Here is a 26,875-nt window from a genome sequence, read left to right as displayed (position 1 = left end):
TCAAGTGGCGCAAGCCGAGATTCGGACTCCAACAACCCAGTCACAAAGAAGTTGACTTTCAATAAGTATGATGGTAAGATATATGCTACTGTTATTCATTCTTGGTTGCATCAATTTAATGCTTATTTTGCGACAACTAAGAAGACAGGCAATAGCTAGGTTTTGACGGCAGCCATGTACCTTGCCGGTGATGCCATTAATTGATACCACGCATGGCAAGAGGCACAGTTGGCCGCGCACCTAGAGGATGCTGACGAAGACGCGCCCCTTTCCTTCAATTGGGCCGACTTCCAAGACAAGCTCAAGCACGGTTTATGCCACCCCAGTACCTCGCACGATTGAAGGACGATTGGTGCGCTCTCAAGCAAAATGGTATGCCAGTTATGTCTTTCTCTAATCGTGTCTTGCAGCTCGGCACTCGATTACGCAAATCGGATGCAGAGCACAAAGAGGCATTCCTTTGTGGATTGGACGAGTATATCAAGTTTGATGTGGAGGTACTTGATCCAATCGATCTCAACAACGCGGTAGCGATTGCTCTCGCACAGGAGATGAAGCACAATAAGGGAAAGCCTAAGGAGAACAAGACTTATCAAGGAACCTCTCAGACTTCTCAGAACCTGCAAAATGATAAGGACGGTAAGAATGGTAAGAATGGTAACTCTTCTAGCCCATCTTCCTCTAATTCTTTGGAAAAGAACTCTCAAAATGAATCTAAGGGTAAGCACCTGCCACCTGCAAAACCTAAGCTAGCCCCGGATGAAAAAGCCGCACAAGGAATCATAGGAGGATACATAACGGCTAAAGAACACGTGATTTATGCTAAGGAAGGTAGATGTTATCAATGTCACGTCAAGGGTCACATTAAGAAGGCTTGTCCAAAGACGGCTCCACCTAAAGAACCTAAGGCACCCACAGCAACCACAAGCACTTTAATGAACCAAGCTGAGTCTTCTCATGTCTCTGACACACACATTGATGAGTCTCTCATGAAGTGTTATGGTCATGTAAATGGTCAGTGTTTTATCACATTGTTTGATCCAGGCAGTATGCATGATATGATTAGTGCCTCTCTTGTTGAGAGAGCCCACCTAAAGGTAAGTCAGAAATCTCCTCTCGAGGTCTCTGGCTTCGCTCCCGGTACGAACTCTCTCATCACGAAATAGTGCCTTGATGTGTTGTTTACAGTTCAACAAGCTGCTTTCCGTAGGAAATTTCTCGTGTCTCCTCTTTCAGCATGTCACGTGACACATCCAACCCTATGTGTCCGTGGACAAGCTACAACATGACCAGGGTTCAATTCAGTCAAGTCAGTCTAGAATAGGAAGTGATCTGGCACTTTTGTGAGTCTGTTCGCAGACCGTGCATGTCCAGACACTTAGATTAGATGCATATCCTCTGGTTGCACACAGCATGACCATCAGCATTCCCATCAGATTCCATCAGGAGCATTTTTACAGTGCATAGACCAATTTTCCCTAGTTTTGACATTTTTCACTTATTATTTTTAAGTGACTTTTGTTGGAAACTGGGTAGGGCAATTTTCACAAGCAAGTATATCAAGAAACGTAGCGCTAGTACTTAGGAGCAGAAGAGGCAACAGGAGCCAAGGTTCAACATGCAACTTCTCAGCATAACCCCATCAGAAGACCTAGCGTTTTGAGCGCGCTCCCCCCCCCCCCCCCCCCCCCCCAGCGTTGCCCGCCAGCCCCCATTGCCCTCCCTCGCCCGCCACTACCGCCCACGCCCATGCCCACCACTGCCTCCCTCGCTGCCCTGCCTGCCCACCGCTGCCGCCCACGCCCACCACTACTGCCCCAACTGTCCCCACCCGCTGCTGCCTACGCTCCCGCCTTAGCCACCCCTGCCCGCTGCCCCTCCCTCCCGCCCGCTCTCTTTCATCCCGATAGTCCCCTGCAAGTCAGCTCCTTCAGCACCGGTCTCCTCTGGGGCAGTGCTCTGCGCGCCTATTTGCAGAGTCCTCCCGCCGCCTTCTTCTCTCGCCACAGCAGTAGACACAGATGGAGTCTCCAGCTTCGCCGCTGAGCCCACCATTCAACTTGCGAGCGAGCCTTGCCGCAGAGGTAGAGCGATTGCAGGCGACTTCGGTCATCTGCAAGATTCTCGGCATCCGACCTAGTAGAGGAGAGCTGCGTGACCTTCTCCAGGCCCGCCTTCTCGCAGAGGTGGGCAAGATCTTGGATGTCCAGATTCTTGGACAGGGTTACTATCAAATCGAGTTCGAGACCTCCGAGATGGCGTCCAAGGTCATAACCATGAGTCCACTGACCATCCGAGCAGCACGTGCCCACTTTCGACAGTAGAAACATGGTTTTGACCCGGCTTCGAATGTTCTAGTACAGGAGGCAAACATCCCCATCTTGGTCTGCTTTCCGGGTTTACGGAGGGAGTACTTACCACTTCTATCCAGGATCGGCTCAGCCATTGAGACTGTCCTGGAGACACCTCGTACGGCAGCATCAGTAGCTGCCAAGGCGGCTGGCATTCCCTCAATTCGAATTTTGGTCAGAGACACCCACAAGCTCCCGAAGGTTATCCTTTTGCCTCGGGTGAGTGGGGGTTGGTTTAGACAGAGTGTGGAGTACTCGGGCCTCCCGAACCAGTGCTTCATTTGTCGATAGATGGGCCATCTAGCGAAGGCCTGTCCACGGAGGAGGCCTCGACCTGCACCACAGCCTCAGCCCCAGCCTGCCAGGGCTGGCCCACAACCACAGACAGCGACACAACGCACACATGCAGAGCCACCCTCCGAGCCTGGGGCTCCAGCGGAGGAGGGGTGGCAGCAGGCCCGTGGTAGACGACGACAGGGGACACAGCGTCAGCCTGGCACTCAGAGTGGCCCTCAGGCACCTACTCAGCAGCAGTGGGTTCCCACGAGGAACCGCTTTGGTCCTCTTGAGCAGGAGGAGGTCCCTGCTCTAGCCCCCACCCCAGCTTCACCCTCGACAGCCTCTCCCCCCACAGAGTTCCCCCCCTCTTCCTCATCCTCCCCCCCACCTTCTGCTCCCGTCGCCTCTCCACCTCGCCCCTCTACCTCTGTCGCCCCCTCCCGCCCCTCTTCTCCACCGCTTCCCCCAGCTCCTTCTCCCCCCCCCCCCCCCCCCCCCCCCTCCTACTCCAGTTCCACAGTCGACCCAGGGGGCAAGGCCTTCTCCGGCGGCTAGGAGATCTCTTGGCAGCGCCTTTGCCACGAGTCGCCTAGCGAGAGAGGGTCAGCCTTTCTTACGGCCCCCTCTGCAGATACAGACATCTTCCCTTGCAGCTATCCCTCGTGGTCTGACGAGCATTGACATCCGGCGCCGCTGGGACTTTTTCGACTACGGCTTCACTTGTTTTCTCGGCGATCCCTCTGCAGACCATGAGGCAGCCTGCTTCAAGGTCCATGCTCTGTTCCTTGCCGCTAGGGGGGGACAGAGGCCTTGGACTCAGCAGTTGGTTTCTCCTCCCCCCTCTGCGGCAGGGCCGAGACAGAGTGGACCCTCGACTCAGTGTTGGGATGGTTGCATACACAGGTCCTAGAGTTCTCTCACTACATGGAAGAACTTGGAGTTACAGACATGTTGCAGACTTTGTGGCCATTCGCCAAGTTTGCGGTGACACCCCCAGACTCAGCAGGATGTAGGCACATTGTGGTGTACTTCTTTGCTGATACGCAGTGTTTGCCATGCTATGTATACATTCATGAGGACTCCTGGACAGAGGAGGTTGCTTTACGCACGGCTCGCTCTGCTTGGGCTTGGGCTAGGCACTCACTGCAGTCACGCCTATCTAGAGGACGCTCGGATGCGGATTACTCCCCATCCAAGCCAGCCTCGAAGATAGCCCGTCTAGCTGCTGCGACAGCATCTGTTCTCTCGCTCATAGTTATAGGGGACGGGGGGGACGGACCCTAGGGCCGAGGGACGGCCGTAACCGGGCCGGGAACGGAAGGGAACGCCGAGGGACGGACGGAAATCGGGCCGGACGGGCGGGTCGCAGGGGGGACAGACCGGCAGGGGTCGGACGGGGTCGGCCGCAACAGATTCAAATTTTTGTCCGTTTTTGACCGTTTGCAACGAATCTGTGCAGCCCCAACTGCCATATTTTTGGAGCCTTGGCCCTTGGGAGGCTATAAAAGGCTCCCTTGGCCTCTTAATACTCATAGTCTCAATGCTCATTCCATTTTCCTCAAGCTCAAGGCTCAAGCTACTCAAGTCTCAATCATCAATGCTTTCCTCTCTACTCAATGCTCATTGCTCAAGCTTGAAGCATGACCATTGACTACTCTACACTCTAGTCTCCACTCTCAAGTCTCTCCCTCTTCTACCCACTTTGAAGTTAGAACTTTGAAGCTCTCCTCTCCCTCTTCTACCCACTTTGAAGCTCTCCTTTACTCTCTCTCCACACAAGCTCTCCTCTAACTCTTCTAACTTCTAAGCTCTACTCTCTCGAGTCTCTCCACCATCATGTCATCTCAAACCAACTCCACTTCTCAAGCCGCTTCTTCTCGAAGGAGGCCCGCCGTGCAAACGTGGTCGTGGTGGGATGAAGTCGACTTTAGCTCGCGTGGCAAAGGTGGCGGTGCAAGACCATGGACGTGCAAGCTATGTCCATACAAGAGATCGGGTGGTTCAAACAAAGTGCGAGCCCATCTTCTTCATAAACCCGGTCACGAGGTGAAGTTTTGCCCTCATGTAGCTCCCGAGAAGAGGTTGGATCTTCTTGAGAAGCTCACGGTGTATGAGGTTGCGGAAGCAGCCAAGAGGGGCCGTTTTGTTGCCGTTGATCCCTCCGCCACAACGACACCGCGAGAGCAAAGGGAAGCCAACCTTGACGACATCCCTCGAACCTTCAAGAGCCATGGATCTACACCGTCCTCTTCCGTTCCGCATCGCCAAACCACTCTCAACGAAAATTGGAATCCTAAATTGAAGGAAGAGGTGGATAGGTTGGTTGCCCGATTCTTCTTCCACGACCACATTGCCTTCCATGCTTTGCGGTGAGTTTCCCTTGGCATATGCACCATAGTAACAGGGAATGGCCGTTTTCAGGTCTCCGTTCCCCGTTCCCATTCCAAGTTCCCGTTCCGAATCCCCGTTCCGTGTTTCAAACGTGAGTACCCGTAACAGGGAATGGCATTTTTTTCCGCGTTCCCGTTCCCCGTTCCCGTTCCGGTTTCCCGTTCCTGGTAACTATGATATGCACATTGCAATCTTCCATTTTGTATTCATAATGGGTTATAACTTCTCGACTCTCGACTCTCCATACTAACACAACATGCTCTATTTTGTGTGGATAGGTCTCCATACTTTCGAACTATGGTTACGAAAATAGGGGAATATGGCTCCTCTTATGTGCCACCTTCATCGGAGAGGCTTCGCGCCACCCTCCTTGACAAAGAGAAGCTTGCCGTGGAGCAAGCGGCCCAAGCAACAAAGGATTTGTGGGAGACCAATGGCATCTCTCTTCTTGTAGATGGATGGAGCGACACACGCAAGCGGTCCATCCACGGGGTGGTGGCCTACTCTCGGGGGGAGATGTACTTTGTGGAGTCACATGATGCATCCGATAGTGGCAAGGCCGCCGAGATGCTTGCTGCGGAGTGGACAAGCACCACAGAGATCACCGGCCCGGAGAATGTCCTTTGTATGGTTGCACATGGAGAGGCGTCAAATAGGGCAGCCGGAGCTATCATTGAGGGCATGTATCCCAGCATCCATGTCACATTTTGCATGGCGCATTGCCTCAATAACCTCCTCAAGGACATAGGGAACTTGTCATGGATTTCACCCACCATTGGTGACGCCTCTCGAATTGTCTCCTTTGTGCTCAACCATCAAAAAGTGCGCCATGAATTCTCAAAGAGGAGCCACTTGTCCTTGCTCGAATATTCAGAGACAAGATTTGCATTTAATTGGCTTATGCTAGGCCGCTTGTCTACATGTGGCGGAGCCTTAAGGGGCCTCTTTCTCAGTGATGAGTTCCAGGCCATGCCGGAGTCTACATCAGCAGTAGGATTGAAATGCCGAGAATGGGCCGACGACGCCGCTTGGTGGGAGGAGGTGAAGACTCTTGACGCCATGGTCAAGCCTATTCTACACCTACTTCGAGTGGTGGATGGCTTGCAGCCATGCATTGGCAAAGTCTACGAAGCCATGGATCGGATGATAGAGGCACTTGAGAAGCTTGTGCCTGACCCTGTTCAGTATGCGGAGATTCATGGCTTGTGTGAGTCGAGATGGAATGAATACTACTCTCCACTTCATGCGGCAGCTTATGTGCTTGACCCTGAGTTTCAAGGAAGGCGTCAAGAGACCGACAAGGAGGTGAGCAAAGGATGGCGGCTTGCATTGGAGCGCCTTGAGCCTAGCAGTGACATTAGGCACAAGATTAGAGACGAGCTACTCAACTACAGGCAAAAGAAGGGCTCCTATGGATGTGTAGATGCACAGCTTGATCGCAACAAGATTGGCTCGGTTTTGTGGTGGGAGGACTATGGAGGAGATGGCCCACATTTGTAGTGCTTGGCTGTTCGTGTCCTTAGCCAAGCATGTACCACTAGTTGCTTGGAGCAACTATGGAGTGTGTACAGCCACATTGCCTCTAAGAAGAGGAATCGCCTTGGGGTTCAGAGGGCCAATGATTTGGTGTTTGTGAGCGCTAACTTGCGCATGCTTGCCAAGAGCGTCACACACAAGGTAGATCCTTTCACTGAGTGGGAGATGGCACAAGAGAATCCATCTATGGCCGATACTCTTTTGGAGGAGCTAGAGGAGGATTTCAAGCCTCAATGCAAGCCTCCCGAGTCCTCATACGTCGCTGACGACCTCGACTACGACGACGATGTGGAGATTCAGCAGCGAGCACTTCTTGAGTTTGATGATCATTGATCACTTGACTCTCGAGTCTAGACTCTTGAGTCTACGACTCTACCTACTACATAGCCCTTTGTACTTTTTGTTATCCTTGAGGCCTCAGGCTTGTCCTAAGTCCTTTAGGCTTTTTGACTCTTGATCCCTTGTGGCATGCACTTCTCATTTTGTATCCATCGATCATCGATATTTTATAATTTATTAGCACATTTCAGCCTATATGACTCGTGTTCTTTGGTCTATTTAGTGTAAATTTATGGTCAAAGTGATGCTCTATGTGTGTGGCATGTGTGTAGGTCAAAAAATGCCAAAAAAACTCTCTTTTTTTTTTGCCGTTCCGACCCCCGTCCCCGTTTCCTGACTTTTGCCATCCCGACCCCGTTCCCGACCCCGACCCGCCGTCCCATGTAACTATGCTCTCGCTCCCCATGAGGATAGTCTCATGGAACGTGCAGGGACTAGGTGGGCCCCAGTTTCAGCATCAGCGGGGCCAATTGCATCAGGAGCTTCAGCGCTGCCTTGTGGGAGGAGAGATTGATCTCCTTATGCTTCAAGAGCACCATCTGTGTGAGAGCCGCATTCGGCGATGTGGTTAGCTTTTGCGTGGACGATATGATACCTTTTGGTCAGCTGCTTTTGGACCTGGAGGCATCCAGGGTGGGGTATGCCCGACTATTGTGGACTCATTGCAGCAGCCCATTGTGGGCAGAGGGATTATTGTGCCAGGCAGGGCTCAGTGGATTACTATGCACGTTCAGGGTGGCCTTGTGGGTTTCCTGAACATCTATGCGCCCAATGTGGCGAGTGCTCGTGCAGAGTTTTGGTCACAAATTGTTGAGTCTCTGCCGCAGGCATATCATTGGTGCATAGGAGGGGACTTCAACATGTTGGAGGACCCTTCTGACAGGATTGGTGGCAACCATGCTACTGTGCATGGAGTCGAGTTGGCAGCTTGGGAGAGGTTGTGTATGACTTTGAGAGTATCAGATACATGGCAGCACTCTGGTTTTGTGAGACCCCCAGACAGTCTTGCCTTCTCTAGATCGGACCGCAGAGTGGGAGGAGTGAATCTATCGCGGATAGATCGCTTCTACACTAGTGACCACTTCACTGACTTGGGAGGATCAGTGGACATCCTGGCAGGGACCTCCTTCTCGGACCAGGCACCAGTGATTCTCACAGTGGCAGACAGGCAGAGGAGTGGGAGCACGATGCTTCGCATCCCAAAGAGGGTCTTGTTGGACTCAGCACTCAGAGAGAGGGTAGAGGCTCTCTGGACAGAGGGCATGGACAGACAGGATTCTCCTGCTGATAGAGTGGCCTCAGGCCTAGCTCAGATTAGCCATTTTTTTCTTCAGGAGTCGCTGGCTCGTCGGGCTGCGGTAAGAGAGGCGGAGCAGCGTCTCAGACGGGGCATTGCTTCATTACAGAGAATGCAAGAGTAGCATCCAGACAGTCCTTGGTTGGAGGAGCAGTTACAGCAGGCTCGACGGGAGCTTGCTAGCACAGAGGAGAGGCGACATGAGTTTGCTTTCGACCGACAGGCATCTCAGTGGACTCAGGTGGGTGACAAAGTGACTGGTGCTTTCTTTGAGACAGTGGGACCTCGGCACTCGCATGCCAAGGTCAGTCAGTTGAGGAGGCCCGATGGGTCAGTTGCTTGTGAGCCCAAGGATATACGTGCAATTGCTACTAACTTCTACCGTGAGTTACTGTCTGTTGAGCCCCAGTCAGAGCGGCAAGATGCATGCAGGGAGCAGGTTTGGGCACAGATGCCATGTCTTGTGATTGAGGAGATGCGTCAGAGGCTAGAGATGCCACTTCAACTTGAGGAGCTGCACACGGCTCTTAGGGCCCTCCCCCGTGGTAGCTGTCGAGGTGAGGATGGGTTGACTCCCAGCTTTATCTTGGAGTACTGGGACCTGCTTGGCCAAGATCTCTGTAGTGCTTTTCAGTACATTTTACACACAGAAGTGATGCTTGACAGCATGAGTGAGGGCCTGATCTACCTCATTCCCAAGGAGGGTGGCTCCTTGGATGAGATTCGACAGTGACGCCCCATCACCATCCTCAACTCAGCCTACAAAATTCTTGCCAAGGCTCTGAGTTTGAGGATTCAGCCACTTTTAGAGAGCCTTATACATGGGACTCAGACAGGTTTTGTCAAGGAGCGCAGTATCCTTGACAACATCTTTACTTTCTAGGAGGCTTCTGCCCTAGCACGGCTCCGTGGTGAGGACCTCGTGATTCTTCTTCTCGATTTTGAGAAGGCATACGACAGAGTTGACTGGGACTTTCTAGAGGGCACTCTACGCAGGATGGGCTTCTCAGATGCTTGGATCATAGGGGTGTCAGCCTTGTACAGACAGGCTCACAGTCACGTACTTTTGGCAGGAGGTAGAGGTGATCGCTTCATGCTTACACGCTCGGTTAGACATGGCTGTCCTCTTGCCCCCTTTCTCTTTTTGTTCAATGCGGAGGCGATGAGCAAATTTTTGGTGTCACAGCAGGTTGGTCTACGGAGTTTAGCACTCCCTATTCGGTGAGATGAGCTACTGGACGCTGAGTTTGCCAATGACTCAGCCTTGTACTTAGATGCCAGGAGGCCAATCTTCACAGATGTGAGCAGGCTTTGGAAACCTTCTCTTGTGCATCGGGCGCACTGATCAACTCGAGAAAGACAGTGGCTTTCTCGGTTGGTAGTGCTCCTGTGCCAGATTGGATGCCAGGAGAGGGTTTCAGGTGGATTCCCCTAGGGACTACAGTTCGGTACTTGGGTTGTCAGATTGGTTTGGACTTGTCTCCCGAGCAGCAGATTGCTCCCCTTCTCAGGAGAAAGTTGTGACATTGGAGCTCAGCGCGACTCTCTGGCTGGCAGAGTAGTAGTTGCCAACCAGGTGTTGTTGGCGACTATGTGGTACATCACTTTCTGCTGGATCTTCTCGAGTTCTTGTATCAGACACGTAGAGAGGCTAATCGGGAACTTCCTTTGGTCAGGACGTGACACTCAGATAGCCCGAGCCAAGGTGGCTTGGCAGGTCATCACGCTTCCTTGTTCTCAGGGAGGGCTTGGGATCATTGATCCAGCACGGCAGAGCAGAGCCCTTCTTGTGAAGTTCATAGTCAGAGGACTTCTTCCAGGTGAGGAGCCTTGGAAGGAGTTCTTGCTGCAGAGGCTTCGTGCCAGGGTGCCTCAGTTAGGAGGCCCTTGGCAACCTTCGACCAGATGGATCTTTACAGAGATGCACAGAGTTGGTTTGAGCAGGAGACTGCAGGACCGCTTCGCTGCGAGTTTACTTCGATCTTGAGAGCTCTTACGGCATGGCCTGGAGCAGACAGCCGACGTGCACGGAGGAGCGCCTACGGCAGCCCCTCGTCTGAAACCCCATGGTTAGCACTCAGAGAGGCCACTTGGTTGGTAATCGGCCTCATGTTTCCTGGGGTCCCATGGCAGCAGGTCCAGCGCGCTCTCTAGCTGACTGGCTAGAGTTCACATGTTTGTCAAAGGAGGTGCAGGGGTTCCAGCTACAGGGCATGAGAGGGGTGCAAAGCATGTGTCAAGACATCTCAGAGTCAGTTCCAGCTGAGTGGATCACGCCTCTCGAGCCAGTAGCACCCTGGTGGATGGGAGCCTTCACACGACTGGAGGTTCTCATCTCAGTCAGGGCCTGCTCAGAGACTGTCCCAGCCCTGTTCTTCGAGCTTCAGGGTGGGGGACGACTACAGCGAGTTGCAGTAGAGGCTCCGCAGGTAGCAGAGTGCTGTTTTTCAGAGGATCCGAGTAGTGGGCATCTGTGGGAGGACTTGCTGATGAGCGTGCGGCGGTGTGTGCAAGTCAAAGAGCACGCGAGGAAGTGCAGTGTGTGTGCAGAGAGGGGAGGCGAAGAGCAACAGGAGAGGAAGCGCTAGCAGAAGAAGAGGGAGAGAGAGAGAGCTCACGTTTTTGGGGAAAACTCAATAAGTGAGTTTTGGGTTTTCCCACTTTTATTATAAGTGACCTTTAAAAAATGTGTCCAGGTTCAATATGAACCTGGACAAAGTATATAAATGTACAAAAAGGGGTTATTTAGGCCTTTAACCCAACAACCTCCCACTTAAAGGCATAAATGGCGCCTTTAAGCTACATGACTCCCACCATCTCTATGCATAGATGATGTTGTGCTTTGGGTAAGCACTTAGTGAGAGCATCGGCTGGATTTTGTGATGTATGGACCTTAACCAATGTAATAAGGCCATCCTCAAGCACTTCTCGTATGAAGTGATACCGCACATCAATATGCTTTGTGCGTGCATGAAACATGGCGTTCTTTGCCAGACATATGACACTCTGGCTATCACAACCAAGCATAGGTGCTTTGGCAGGCAAACCAAACTCATGCATAGGCGTGCTAACCAAACAACTTCTTTGGAAGCCTCAGTGGCTGAAATATATTCAGCCTTTGTCGTAGACAATGCAACAATCTTTTGCAATCTAGAACACCATGAAACAGCACCTCCCGCAAGAGTAAATACATAGCCACTTGTAGAATTCCGTGTATCCACATCACCATCCATGTCAGAGTCACAAAATCCCTTCAACTCCATTGGTCCTTTATGTCACCAGCGTGTGACTACTATCTATCCTTTTTGTTGATTTCTTTCTTATTATTTATTTACCTTCACTTTTTGGAAACACCCCTCGGGAAATCTAACTGCTCTGCATTGCATAGCTAGTGTGGAACTGTCCAGAGGGAGTCCAGGCCTGAGGGCAAGAGAGCACTAAGGTTGGACAAAGACTATGGTTAGCCAAAGTGGGATCATTGACTAGCCAAAGTGGAATCCTTTGCTACAGAGGCTACATTTCAATTCTGGGTGTGGCCACAGTGTACAAAGAGGGTCGGATGACCTAGAAAGATACAATAGCAGCATCTCCTAAAATTTAGGGAACTGCTATTTTGGGACCTGAAAATGTGTTGGCGTCATTACCTCCGGAATGACAAGGGGAACATTTTCTTACTCTACCGTGAAGTCAACTGGGCAACCGGTTGGGAGATTTTTAGGCGGCAACCCCGAAACGGGAAAATGCTTGTAAATGTGCCAAGTGGCACATTCTGGTGCAGTTTCTAATGCAAGAGAGAGTTGGCGCTGAATTTGAAGAGAGGAGGGGCTGTTTTGCAGAAATTGTCACAGGTTAAGAGCTATGGAGTGCCTGCTTTCCCTCTTATGCACAGTGCGGTGCCAGGAGTAATGCCCTGCACGCTACGCACTGCCCTCTCTCTCCCCTTTTGCAATATGTTATGCCCCACTAGTGGGCTCTTCATTTGACCAATGTACAGTTGTGTGGGTTCATGCGCGATTGCCGAGGCAAGAGCCTCTTGCACAAGTACTGGACTAGCTAGCGGCTAATCCCCCCCGCAGGTACACGTGAATTCGGAGAGGTTTCACACCAGAAATCTCGTCCGATTCAAAGGGCAAGTAGCCCTACATGTGCGGGAGCTCGAGGACTTGCTACGGATGCGACCGGCACGCGAAACGGAGCCCGAAACAGTGAATTACAGCCTGCTGTGTATTTTTGCAGGTTTAGGGTTTTGGCCCTAAACAGACCCTAATACCCCCAGGAGGTTCGGGGACGCAAGGGGACCGCTGTACAGGTGATCTGGCGCATTTTCAGGGCTGAAAACAAAGAATTCAGCGTGCTGCAGATTCTCGCCAGGTTTTGCAAAGCGCCCGTATGCGTCAGGAAGGTCAGTCAATGCGTGGGAATACTGACTGTGAAGGGTTCTAGTATAGTTATGCTGCCAAAATCAAGCCAGAAGAGTCAAAATTCAGCCAAGGTTGTGCGGGGCAGCTTGGAAAGAACCACAGCGTTTATTCCCTCTTTTAAAGAATAAAGAAATACCGAAAGGGGCGCCTAAATTAGGGGCCAATCTGGTGTCGGTCTTCTCATACAGGTGCATTCTAGCATCTGTATCCCATTCCCCTCTCTTGTGTCACTATAGCGCAGGTATAATAGACGACTAATAATGGGTGAAAGCTAAATCAAGGTTTTAAAGTAAAGTCTACCGCCCTTTTTGGATTGAACAGGCCGGTTACATGGTTCCATCGACGGGATTAAATCACTTTTTCCCATAGAAGTGAGCCTTGGTCAGTTTAGGCTTGAAGACACAGGGGATCATAGACCAGACACAGGGAATAGCAATTATGGCTGACAGACCAGATGATGTGACTGAAGAGGTTTCCTCTTCACAGGGTCAACAGACACATGAAGTGGGTGAGTCCTCAAGACCACCACAGACGGATGATGATATATTCAGGACCCAGTTGGCTACTGCTGTGGCTATGTTCACACAAGTAATGCAGAATCCGAGGTTTTTAGCCTTTCTGCAACCTCCTGTTCCGTCTCAGCAAGTTGGGCCACTGGATCATATTCAAAAGCCTGTTAAGGCTCGAGCACAGGTGATTCATACCGCACAGTCAATGGAAACACCTGTACACTTGACGGAGAACATGCAGTCTCCACAACCTATGCCTAAGGTGCAAGAACAGGTGGCTGAGATGCCAGTCTTTCAAGTTGTACCAGTTCAGCCCGCCACTTTTCAGCAGCCTATAGCTGGTTCTAATGGGCAGGGAAGCAACCTACAGGCTATGCAACAGGTCTTCCCACCACCTTCAGTACACCCTGGCTATTTTGGAGGTGGATCGGTATTCCAGAGCATGGCTGGTCATGCACCTAGAAATCAGTTTTACACGCCAGGAACAGTGTTCGGGGGTGCTCAAACGATGATGCCTAACCCCATGTACAATGTCATGGGTATGCAACCAGGGTTTCAGAACACTCAGGGCCAATTTGGGATGCCACAGGCAAATTTTGGTATGGCTGGAATTACAAATCAGCAGCCAAATATAGCATTTCCAGGTCAACTTAATAGCGGCCAAGGAACACAAATGAACCATAACAGTGTTCCCATGTTTCAGTCACTTCCATATGACAATTTGACGCCGTTGGAGAGGCCAACTCCGTACAAAGAAGGTGGCAAAGGTGTGTCATTCACGACCTTTACAGGGTTTGATGACAGGAAGAAGGCTCTCTCATTCCTCCAACAGTTTGACAAGGCCTATGCAGGGGGAAACTTTACAGAGGCTTCAAAGGTCCGCAAGGCAGCCACTTTCTTGACAGGGAATGCGGGACAATGGTGGACAACTTTATTGCTTCAAGGGCAAGCTCCGTCCACATGGATTTACTTTAAGCAGATTTTTGCAGCAGCATGGTTATCTGATGACTTTGAAGCAGATGTCATGACAGAATGGCACCAGCTTAATGCTGCCACTTGTAGAAATCTGGATGATTACAATCGGAAGTTTTGGAAAGCTCTACTTCCAGTAACTTCCTATAGGTTTGTGCCATTGACAGAACAGATTGAAAAATACTGTTGTGGCCTACCTAAAGGATTGAGAAAGTACTATACGAAGACAAAAGTCACTACTTTGACGCAGCTCATCGAGGTAGCAAACACTGGCAATGGTTTGCTCAAGGGAGAAGATTGTGAATTTAACATTGGCGTCAAGGCAGGATCAGGCAAGAAAAATTCAGCCAAGAAGCACGTTCCCGATGAGGCTCCTAAAGGGACTCAGGAGTCAACCAACCCAGGGAAAGATAAAGCTACGGCTGAATCAGAAAAGGGACCAGCAAAGAAATGGAAAAGACGTTTTCCTCGCAAGTCAGAAGAGCAAAAGAAGGTCCTGAGGACAGAGAACAAATGCTTTATATGTGAGCAGCCTGGCCACATTGCTTACAACTGTCCTACAAAGAAAAGGCCAGCTGATTCTGAAGACAAGGAGGACAGGAAAGGAAAGAAGCCCATGGCTGGTCTAGTGCCAGATATGGTGGGCGACAAGCCAAATTCAGATGCAAGTGAGCTTTGCAGAGCATGGGGAAAGGTCAGGGATCAAACAGTGCTCATCTTCTTTGATCCAGGTGCCAAAGCCAACTTCATTTCCCCAGAATTGGCTTCAAAGTTGGGAATCAGGCCTGAAGAGATGGGGTATACAGCAGAGGCAGGTTTGGCATGTCCTGGCCATACAGAGGCTGTGACGCCCATCATTGGAAAGTTGCGTCTACATATCTAGTCCTAGGTAGATGCTGAAGAATTTTACATCATGCCACTGGATGGATGTGATGTGTTGTTAGGTATTCCTTGGTTGTTTCGTGTACAGGGAATCATGGATGCCTACAACAAAAAGATCACTGTATAGAGCAGGGGAAAGACTCACATTCTGGATGTAAAGCTTAAAGGGGAGTCTATTCCTACTGTATCAGCTTTTGCTATTACTTCTGTAATGAAAAAGCATCTTTCTGCGACTTGGTTTTTGCACGTGAAGTGTCAGATTGTGATGAATCAAATTTATCTATGCTAGATAAAGAAAGGTCAATGTTTTTACAACAGTATAGTGACTGTTTTTCCGATTCATTACCGTCTCAATTACCGCCAGAGAGACCCGAGGACCATGCGATAGATTTGGTGCCAGGCAGTAGCCCACCAAATAAGCCTCCATACAGGGTTAGTGCGGCTCAGCAGAAAGAGATAATGGGCCAAGTACAGGAGCTGTTAGAAAAGGGGCTGATTCAGCCCAGTTCATCTCCATTCTGCTCTCCAGTGTTGTTGGTGCAGAAAACGGATGGCTCATGGCGTATGTGCATCGACTACCGTGCACTGAACAAGAATACCATCAAGAATAGGTTCCCTATACCTAGAATTGATGATATTATGGACAAATTAGAAGGAGCAGCTATGTTTAGCAGGATAGATCTAAAGAGTGGGTACCATCAGATCCGCATTAGATCAGAGGATGTGCACAAGACTGCTTTTAGAACAACGTTTGGCCTTTACGAATTTTTAGTGATGCCCTTTGGTCTCACAAATGCTCCTGCTACGTTCAATAGGATGATGGACAGAATTTTCCGTCCACACCAGCAGTTTATTGGTACATTCTTTGATGACATGATAGTCTACTCAAAGAACGAAGAGGAGCATAGGCATCACTTGGCCATTGTGTTCAAAGAGCTACGCAGTCATAGGTTGCTCATCAATGCAAAGAAAAGTGAGTTTTTTCTGGAAGAGATTCACTTTCTGGGACACATTGTCTCAAAGGATGGTGTCAGAATGGATCCTGCAAAAGTTGAAGCGATCAAGTCATGGCCAAATTTGAAGACGGTGCATGATGTCCGAAGCTTCTTGGGACTATGCTCCTATTACAGAAGGTTTATCCGAAATTTCGCTGAGATTGCTTCACCTTTACATGCTCTTCAAAAGAAGGCAGTCACCTTTAGATGGACACAGAAAGAGATTTCAGCTTTTAATCTCTTAAAGGAAAAGATGACTTCAAATCCAGTCATTGTGTTGCCAGATCTTAGGAAGTCATTTGTGGTCCAATGTGATGCCTGTGGTAGTAGCATTGGTGCAGTGCTAATGCAAGATGGCACGGTAGTAGCCTATGACAGCAGAATTTTGCAAGGGCCAAAGATGACCATGCAGGTCTATGAGAAAGAGTTACTGGCTGTGATTCATGCGCTCTTAAGTTGGAAACACTACTTGCTAGGTGCAGACTTTGTTGTCCAAACGGACCATCAGACCTTGCGATACTTCTTGACACAGACAAAGTTATCTCAGAAGCATATGCGATGGGCAAATATCTTGTCCATGTTCCATTTTCAGATTGTGCATGTGGAAGGCAAGAAGAACGTTGTGGCTGATGCCTTGTCAAGGAAGCCACAAATTTCAGCTGTGTCGATTCCTTATCATCATGAACTTGATGATATGAGAGAACAGTATGCAAATGATGAAGATTTTGCAAGGGTCTTCGAGCAGCTAATGGATGGACAACGTCATGAACACTATCTTCTTAAAGACGGATTCATGATGATGCATGGCAAATTGTGTGTCACAAAGCCATTGCGACGCAAAGTTATGGAAGAGAGTCATGTCCCACCGTATGCAGGGCATCGTGGTATCAATGCTACAGTTAAAGCAGTTGAGACATTCTTCTACTGGCCTACATTGAGAAGAGATGTGGATGCCTTTGTGCGAGAATGCCTAATTTGCCAAAAGGTCAAGTTTGACAGGCAAAAGGCACCAGGGTTATTGCAACCACTACCTATTCCAGATAAACCATGGGAAAGTATTGCTATGGATTTTATCTTTGATCTTCCGAGAACGCAGACAGGAAATGATGGTATTTGGACCATTATTTGCAGATTGAGCAAACATGCTCATTTTATTCCTGTCAGGAAGAAGATAAAGCCAGATCAGATGGCACGCTTGTTTATGAGCAATATTTTCAAGTATCATGGCATGCCACAGTCGATTGTTAGCGACCGTGATCCACGCATGACAAGTTTGTTATGGAGAGGCTTGTTTGAGAATATGGGCACCACGCTCAAATTCTCTTCGTCATTTCATCCTCAAACAGATGGGCAATCAGAAGAGGCAAATTCTACAGTCCTAGATCTGCTGAAATGTTATGTGTCAGAGCATAAAGGAAAGTGGGAGCAGTATTTGCCATTGGTGGAGTATGCATACAATAATACAGTGCATTCATCAACTGGCAAGGCACCCTTTGAGATAGTTAAAGGTGGCAAGAAAGTTCCTCCCATACTGCATACAAAAGACAAGATATTTGAAGCAGATAAGTATGTTCAGGACATGGATGAAATGTACAAGAAGGTCAAAGTGGCCTTAGAAAGGACCGAGGCAAAGCAAAAGAATGCAGCTGATCGTCACCGTCATGAAGTGGTATATTCACTTGGTGATTGGGTGCTTTTACGCTTTGAAAAGGCAAGGTTAAAGAAGATGAAGGGCAAGGAAAGACTGTTTCCAAAGCTTAGCATGCGTTACTATGGGCCTTTTCAAGTGTGCGACATAATCAGTGATGTTGCATATAGGCTGAAATTGCCTGACAGTTGGAAGATTCACAATGCGTTTCATGTGAGTCTTCTCAGACCCTATGTGGGTGATGTGTCAGAAGATATGCCAGCTGAAGATCAGCCGAAAGTCGAGGAACTTGACGAGATCTTGGTCCCCGAACAGATTTTGGCACACAAAGAAAGGAAAGTGAAAGGCAAGGTTGCTAGGCGTTACTTGGTAAAGTTCAGAAACTATCCACCAATGGATGCTAAGTGGATGGAAGAAGGTGAACTTGCAGAGTCACCAACTGTGTTATCACTTTACCTTGAAGCCTTCGGTTTGCAACCTACCTTGACCCCTTGAGTTTCAGAGCTACATGGATTGTCAGTGTGACAATGGATTCTGAAACAAATGATGTACATGGTATTTAAAGTGAGCTCAAATGAAATACCTGTTACATGAATGTTAGAGCTGTACAGATTGTCAGTTTGGCAATTGCTCTTATGGAATGTCCAAAAGTTTGGTTAGTGCTATAGAAGTGAGTATTTCTTGTCAATTGTCAAGGATACAGTGATTGCTTCTATTGAAGAGTACATGTGTAACTGCATTCTTAAACTGTCGGTTTGGGTATGCTCGAAAGTGTTACGGGATCCAACGTGTACTATAAGACAGTGGCAAAATGTGCAGCTACCATTTTGTCATTTTGGTGTGAGCGCAAGGCCGCCGAGGGGTGCGCCCGCGGAAAAGAGAAGAGCTCGGGTAAAGAGAAGATCCTTCTCTAACACAGATTGCAAGCGAAAGAAGAACCTTAAGAACCCAAGAACCTTAAGACCCTCAAGAACCCCAAAAACCAAGACCCACAAGAACCCAAGTTCCTCGTGAACTTAAGAACCCAAGACCACAAGAACCCACGACTTCAATGGATGGTCATCACTCGAAGCGGAATGGATACTTTGCTTGGAGGTGATGAGCATGAGAGAGGCGAAGAAGAATTTTTTCCACCAGGAGGTTTTTCCGACCCTCCCCTTTCCCCATCTACGCCAAGGATTGCACTAACTCCTATGGAGGAGTTGGAACAGATGTTTATGGATAGCAAGTTAGAACGCGAAGCAAGAAAAGCAGAAATTGATCGTAAGTACGAAGAAAGAATGGCAGCCATAGCACGTGACCGCGACGAAAGGGAAGCAAAATTTGATCGCGAGAACAAAGCAAGAATGCAAGAGATGTTGCGACTCGTTTCTCAAGTGCAGGCACAAATGCAAGAGATTCGGGAAAAGGAGACTCTCTCAGTCTCTTCTTCTCCAAAGCATGACACACAAGATTTGCACGATGATAAGCATGAAGGATTGCATGACAATGACAAGCATGATGATTTGGATGACAATGACAAGCATGATGATTTGCATGATCAAGATGTGATTATTCACGAGCATGATGATTTGTATGACCATGATGTGATTGTTCACAAGAATGATGGGTTAGTTGATACTGTTTCTAGTGAAACTAACCTCATTGCAGATTCGATCAATCACGAAGAACCGATCTTTGCTCTCGAGTCGAGGTCCAAAGAACCCCCTCAGGAAGAACCAATCTTGGCTCTCGAGCCTAAGTCCAAAGAACCCCCTTAGGAAGAACCGATCTTGGCTCTCGAGCCTAGGTGCAAAGAACCGCCACAGGAAGTACTATGTGTTCGAATGTTTAGTCAGCACGCATTGTACGAGTGTTTCATTCGTGATGCTTTCCTGTATTTTAGTCAGCGTCTCTATGTGATCCCTTTTCATAGGCATGCCATATTGTACGATGAACACGATTCACTCATGAATGAGCACGGATGTATGCGGATTTCTCATGAAAAGCTGAAAAGTATGCATTCAAGAAAGCCACATTCCATGTCTCTTTCTTGGCATGATACAGTATCCGAAAGAGCACAAGAAAGATTGAGCATCCAGCATAGGTATTTCCATTGTGTTTTGCCACAGTTGATTGATTTTAATCAAAAAGTCAAGATTCGACCCCATTGTTTGCGTGTGTTTGATGAACGGTTTGGCACTCCGTCACTCTGTTCATCTACATTGCATGCACAGTTTGTTCGAAAGACCAGTATTTTTCCACTCAATTTACATGGAATGGGTATGTTCATGTTTTTGAGTTGAAAATGGTTTCAGGAATTTTCAGCCTCAGAGATTCTTGAAGAAGATGAACCTACATCCATAGACAAAGTTGAAGCATTGAACGAGACACAGAAGCCTTTGTGTCGCTTTCAGCGCGGCCCAAAGAAGCAAGCGTTGCAGACCTTTATGAAGTTCAAGTATCTGATGCGTGGGTCGGCGAAGAGTCCTTTCTAGGATTCTGGGTGTAATTGGCGATCTCCCTTGACGCCATACAATTTTACCAGTACCTCACTTTGAAAAGGAGGGGATGTCACGTGACACATCCAACCCTATGTGTCCGTGGACAAGCTACAGCATGACCAGGGTTCACTTCAGTCAAGTCGTCTAGAATAGGAAGTGATCTGGCACTTTTGTGAGTCTGCTCGCAGACCGTGCATGTCCAGACACTTAGATTAGATGCATATCCTCTGGTTGCACACAGCATGACCATCAGCATTCTCATCAGATTCCATCAGGAGCATTTTTACAGTGCATAGACCTATTTTCTCTATTTTTGACATTTTTCACTTATTATTTTTAAGTGACTTTTGTTGGAAACTGGGTAGGGCAATTTTCACAAGCAAGTATATCAAGAAACCTAGCGCTAGCACTTAGGAGCAGAAGAGGCAACAGGAACCAAGGTTCAACAGGCAACTTCTCAACAGAACCCCATCAGAAGACCTAGCGTTTTACAAACTGCAACACCTAGCGTTTTTTTATCAAGATCAGCCATGGAGTTTTTGTTCAGCAGATCAGCCTCGGCTACCGCAAGACAGCAGGAACCTTAGCGTTTTTGCAGCAGAATACAGATCAGCCCTAGCATTAGAATATTTCCACCGGGGAACCCCAAACCAGCCTAGCGTTTTTAGATCAGCAAGAGACCTAGCGTTTTTGCAGATCTTCGCAACAGAAACACAAGAGGAACCAGCGTTTTCAGTTTGTGGCAGTCAGACATCGCAGAAGAAGTCCCGAACCTCGCAGATCTCACCTTCTTGCAGCAGATCCTAGCCGCACGGTCAGATCCATCGAAGTTTACAGATTCAACCCGGAAACGCAGATTTCAGCATCTGCGTTTTCAGCGCATCGTCGTTGCATCGTCGTCATCAACATCGTTACCGACATAGAGTCAGAATTCAACAGATAAAAATTTGCAGATTTCAGCCAATAGCATTTTCAGATTTCAGCCCCTCTCGTCGTCGTCGACATCGTCGGCAAGTCCAAGCAATGTAGAAATTTGTGCAATCATAAGTAGACCGCTCTCGCCATAGAGAGTGGGCCCTTTGGAGGAGGGTTTGACAACTTACTGGTGTCGTATTCTTCTCTCTCTATCTCTCAATCTCAGTACCTTCATTCACAGTGTTCACCACTTTGTTTGTGTCCATTGCACTCTCTCATTAAAGGAACGGAAGGCTCTCCCTTCCATAAGTGAAAGGAACCCTTGAGCACAGTTCGGAGCACTCATCTTGAGCAAAGTTCAACATTCACTCCCGCTGCACCTTACACAGGATGTTATATGCTTTTGGGCATTAGATGGTTTCGTGAGCATAATCCTCTCATTGATTGGGAGGCCAACACTCTCACATTAAATGCCAAGACTGACTCTCCCATGATCATTCGAGCTGAGGAGGATCTACATTCTTTGCCTCTCATTTCTCATGTGCAGATAAAGCGTGAATTACAACAAGGAGCACAAGCGGCATTCATCTATGCTGCTCCAGTTTCCCAGAGCATTCAGGCTCCAGACAGGTATTCAGATTAGTTTACCAAATTTAAGCGTCTCTTTTTGCAGGATGATCTTCCACCCCGTCTCCCACCCGAGCGGCCAGAGGACCATCGCATCAAGCTTATGGAGGGGGCACAGCGTGTCAGCAAGACTCCTTACCGTTTGAACAAGACACAGGAGAAAGAGTTAGAGCGACAACTCACTGAGTTGGTGGCTAGAGGATTCATACGTCCTAGTGTAAGTCCTTTTGCTGCTCCTATTTTGTTTGTTCGCAAGAAAGATGATTCGTCTCGTTTGTGTGCTGATTACAGGGCATTGAACAAGATGACTCTCAAGAACAAGTTTCTGATGCCTCGCATTGAGTATATCCTTGATAGGCTCAATGGGGCAAAGGTTTTCAGTAAGGCCGATCTCAAGAGTGGATACCATCAGGTACGGGTGTTCAAAGGCGATATCTTCAAGACCGCTTTCGCACAGAGCGAGCGAGGGCAATGGGAGTATGTTGTTATGCCTTTTGGATTGACAGGTATCGTGGGTACATTTAATCTCATGGTAGGCCGTTTCGGTGATATGATTGGTGTATGTGTGTTCATCTTTCTAGATGATATTCTCATTTTTTCTACATCGTGGGAACAACATGAAAAGGATGTCGAAAGGGTACTAACCCCTTTGATCAGTTGTACATTGCAGCTAAGAAATCTGAGTTTTTTCTCACTGAAGTTACTTATCCGGGTTATATCATTTCTGCAGAAGGCGTCAAGCTAGACCCCGCGAAGGTGGAACAGGTACATAATTGGGATTTTCCCAAAACTGCATATGATATGCATTCTTTTCTTGGTTTATGTCAAGCATATAGTTCGCACATAGAGAATTTTGCACACATTGCCACACCTATGACTGATGTTTTGAAAGGGGTAAAGACTCGCCGTTAGCGCGTAGACTTGCCCGAAGCAGCCATTGAGGCTTTCACAACTCTTACGGTTGCCGTGACAGAAGCACCGTGTCTTATCCTTGGCTCTTGGGATGGACCCTTTGAGGTATGGACGGATGCAAGCAATGTCGCCATAGGCGATGTGCTTCAGCAGCATGGTCGTCCTATAGCTTTCCTTAGCCGGAAGCTCAATAGTGCAGAACAGAACCATTCAGCTTATGAGAAAGAACTTTTGTCTGTCATTCACTCTCTTAAGCATTAAAAGCATTTTCTTTATGGTAGAGAGTTTACAGTTCGCACAGATCACCAAGCCCTCAAGTGACTCCAGTCTATGCCTAGTGCACATTGAAGTGATCGCCAAGCCAAGCACGGTGGTCACAATTTTTTGAGCAATTTGGAGGTTTGATTGAGTATGTGCTTGGAAAATCTAACCCTGTTGTTGCAGATGCATTGAATCGCAAAGGACAGATTTTGACTCTAGAGTCGAGATCCACAGTGTCTATTCAGGGTGTGTCTTTCGACAGCATGAAGAACCAATATGCGGATTCCGAGTTTGGTAAGCAATGGTTGCAGTCTCTTGCTTCCCAAGGGCCAAGCAACTATCTCATTCGTGATGGTTTGTTGTATTTTTGTCAACGTCTATGTGTGTTGCCCTCTCTCAGGCCAACCATATTGCATGATGCACATGATTCTCTCATGGGTGGGCACAGGAGAATGAAAAAATAGAAAAATAGAAAGATTCTTTTATTGGCCTAAAATGCGAAAAGATGTGTTTCATTATGTCACACGGTGCACTATATGTCAAAAGGTAAAAGCCTCCTCGGGGTAAGCAACAAGGCCTCTTGCTTCCGCTGCCTATTCCCGGTGGACCTTTTCAAAATATTTCCATAGATTTTGTGACTAACCTTCCACCTAGTTTGCATTCACGGAACACTCAATGTTTGACAATTGTTGATCATTTCAGCAAGTTTTACATGTTGATTCCTTGTAAGGCCACAGTCACTGCACAAGATGTGGCACGATTGTTTATAAAGCATTGGTATCCCCTCTATGGTTTGCCAAAATCAATTGTTTCAGATAGGAATGTTAAGTTCACGTCCAATTTTTGGCGCGCACTCTTTGAAAATTTTAGCACTAAGTTGAATTTTTCATCGGCTTTTCATCCACAGTCAGATGGTCAGACAGAGATTTACAATCAGTTTGCTTCTAATGTTTTAAAGTCATATGTGCATGATCAGCAGTCTCAGTGGGAGCTCTATCTCCCATTGGTTCAGGCTATTTTGAATGTAACTATTTCCTCTGCCATAGATCGAACTCCGTATGAGGCAGCTTTTGGTCGTCCATTCCAGTCACTTTTGACTCGCTCGGTCAATCCAATGCCTGATGCCAATGCTGAAAGTCAGTCATTGGATGAGATTTCTGAGAGTGTGAAGCTTCAGCTAAGCAAGGCTCGGGAATCTTATTCACGACAGGCTAATAAGTATCGTCAGGATGTTTCGATCAAGGAAGGGGATTGGGTATATTTAAGAATCATGAAGCAACGTCTTAAACAAGTTGGAAAGAAATGTCCCAAGTTGTCTTTTAGAATGTATGGTCCATTTCCACTCATTAAAAACATAAATGAGGTTTCAATGAAATTGAAATTGCCTAACTCATGGTCAATGCACAACGTTTTCCATGTTTCTTGGTTGAAAGTGTTTCAGGGAACGCCTCCAAAGGACCTCACTTTAAAAAGGAGGGGATGTCACGTGACACATCTAACCCTATGTGTACATGGACAAGCTACTTCATGACAAGGGTTCAATCAGTCTAATCAATCTAGCTTAGAAAGTGTTTTGGCACTTTTGTGAGTCTGTTCGCAGACCGTGCACATCCAGGCACTTAGAGTAGATGCATATCCTCTGGTTGCACACAACATGATCATCAGCAAACCATCGGAATCCATCAAGAGCATTTTCCAGTGCATTAAACCTATTTTCCCTATTTTTGACATTTTTTACTTACTATTTTTAAGTGACTTTTGTTGGGAACTAGGTAGGGCAAATGAACTAAGCATATATAAAAGCAAACCTAGCACTAGGCTTATCTGGCAGAAGAGGAGAAAAGTGCACAGGCAAAGCCACTTGCAGCAGGCATCTTCCTCTCCCTCTCAAGTAAGACCACCCCCTAAACCCATCATCGTTTTTCAGCACCATAGCCAGCGTTTTCAGCCCCATAAACTTGGCGTTTTTCAGCACCACAACCAACGTTTTTGAAGCCTCTATCCACAACGGTTTTCAGCCCTTGAGCCTGGCGTTTTCAGCTCTACACTCCAGCGTTTTTAAAGGACTGCAGTTCAGCGTTTTCAAGTCAGCATACCAACGTTTTACCACAGCAGCAAGGGCAGCGATTACAGCGGTAGAATTCAGCAGATAAGGAACCACCCAATAGATAGCATTTTCAACCGTCGTCGTCGCCATCGTCTCCAAGTTTAGATCTACCTTGCATCATAGTCTCACGACTTGCATCGGCATCTTGTACCAGATTTGTGCAATCAATAGCGTAGACCTCTCTCGCCATCGAGAGAGGGGCCTTCGGAGGAGGGTTTGACAACTTGTATGGTGTCGTATTCTTCTCTCTCTATCGGTCAGTCTCAGCACCTTCATTCACAGTGTTTATCCACTTTGTTTGTTATCACTTGCACTCTCTCATTAATACGGAAGGCTCTTCCTTCCATAAGTAAAAGGAACCTTGAGCACAGTTCGGAGCACTCATCTTGAGCAAAGTTCAACAGTCACTTCTGCTGCACCTTACACTTGTACAAGCCATCACTTAATTTATGTGTCAGACCGTGTTCTCCATTCTATGTTGTACTTGTTATGAGTGTCTTTGTAAATGTAAAACCGGTTGCAACATTGTCAACTCATATAGACTATGATGTCCTATGGACACAAGTTTTACATGAGTTAAGGAATGAATGTAGCATACATTCTATCTCCATGAAGCGAGTTTACTGTCTTTTGAAATGACATTTCAACATGATCACATGAAGCAATGTCTGTCAAAATGTTTTCTTGAGTTTCGCACACACAGAACACACATTCTATTTCCAAAACACGTCAAGATGAACATGCAAGAACTTGTTTGGGTCAGCCATTGCAGGCATAACCAACATTTGAATGGAATTGAAGACAAAGAAGAATCACGAGCTGTATGGACAAGAGCTATTCCACTCCCTCATCAAGAGATTGACGCGTTGGAGTGTAAAGGTCGTGTGGATGTGCTCATTAGAACAATTACAAGTTACTTGGCCCACATTACTCTGCCTAGGGACTTCTTTGAGAAGAATGACTTCAACCACACCAAGAGTTTGATGGTGAATCACAAGCCTAGGGGGGCATTGTACTAGTGCATCAGATACTTAAGGATGAGATGTGTACATCTGAGTCTCCAATGAAATGTTGGACAAGGATGTAAGGTTCAATACTGAGTTCAGTGCATGCTCTGTGGTGTGTTGTACTGTATGGTGTCATTGAGGACGTAGCACTCTTATATTGACGGCTGAAACCTGTAAGATCGCTCACACATACTCTCTTCTCTGGCTTTTCTCCCAGCACCCCCCCTATACGTTGTTGTCGTTGTTGTTGTTGTTGTTGTTGTGTGTGTGTGTGTGTGTGTGTGTGTGTGTGTGTGTGTGTGAGAGAGAGAGAGAGAGAGACGCACCGTAGTTGCCTCGCTCGTTGAGCTTGCCTTGGACGATGAGATTGGTGAAGACATGGATGGCCTCCTGACCCTCGAGAAAGAGCTGGTCCAGGCGGGAGGGATCAGAGACTTGGCGGTTCTGGTCGAACGATGCTCTGATTTGGCTGCGCGACTCCTTGAGCATGAGGAGATCACCTGCAAAGCACTTCCTACGCGCCCTCAAGAGCCCCCTGAAGAGCGCCACTGCATCTCTTCCGGTCATCTACGTTGCCCCAAGAGAATGCACTCAGTATTTCATTTACTTGCTTGCAGGGATAATGTTCTACAGGCTTGGTGCCTGTGTATAATGTTCTACACAATTTTTAGGCTTTTCCTCGATCCTTTGTAGCCATGCTTGCAATAACAAGTGATAGAATCACCAGACCTGCCAGCTTATATGCGATCAACTTATATAATATGCCATTTATAACATTAACTCAAATATGTAAACACAAAAATGAATGGCAATTTTTGCCATTTATAACATTAACTCAAAGGTATAAACACAAAAATGAATGGCAATTTCGAGATTCTATTATGTTGAATGACATGAGGTTTTTTTAAAGAACTTGTTTTGATAGACAAAATAGCTTTTGACA

General features: G+C 47.7%; 1 protein-coding gene across 1 annotated transcript in view; it reads right to left on the bottom strand.

The window, feature by feature from the left end:
• Positions 1-26,625, bottom strand: part of LOC147453464 (complex 1 family protein / LVR family protein) — an 80,092-nt gene extending 53,467 nt beyond the window's left edge. Inside the window, exon 1 of the mRNA XM_086517140.1 lies at positions 26,259-26,625. Coding sequence (XP_086373266.1) covers positions 26,259-26,499 — 241 coding nt within the window. The 5' untranslated portion in view covers positions 26,500-26,625. The remainder of the gene's footprint in view (positions 1-26,258) is intronic.
• Positions 26,626-26,875: the final 250 nt, after the last annotated feature.

The sequence above is a fragment of the Adiantum capillus-veneris genome, chromosome 7 (assembly GCF_014529385.1).
Source record: "Adiantum capillus-veneris isolate H3 chromosome 7, ASM1452938v2, whole genome shotgun sequence".
NCBI lineage: Eukaryota > Viridiplantae > Streptophyta > Polypodiopsida > Polypodiales > Pteridaceae > Adiantum > Adiantum capillus-veneris.
Note: the sequence above shows the minus strand (reverse complement) of the source record. Positions and strands in the feature narration are given on the sequence as shown.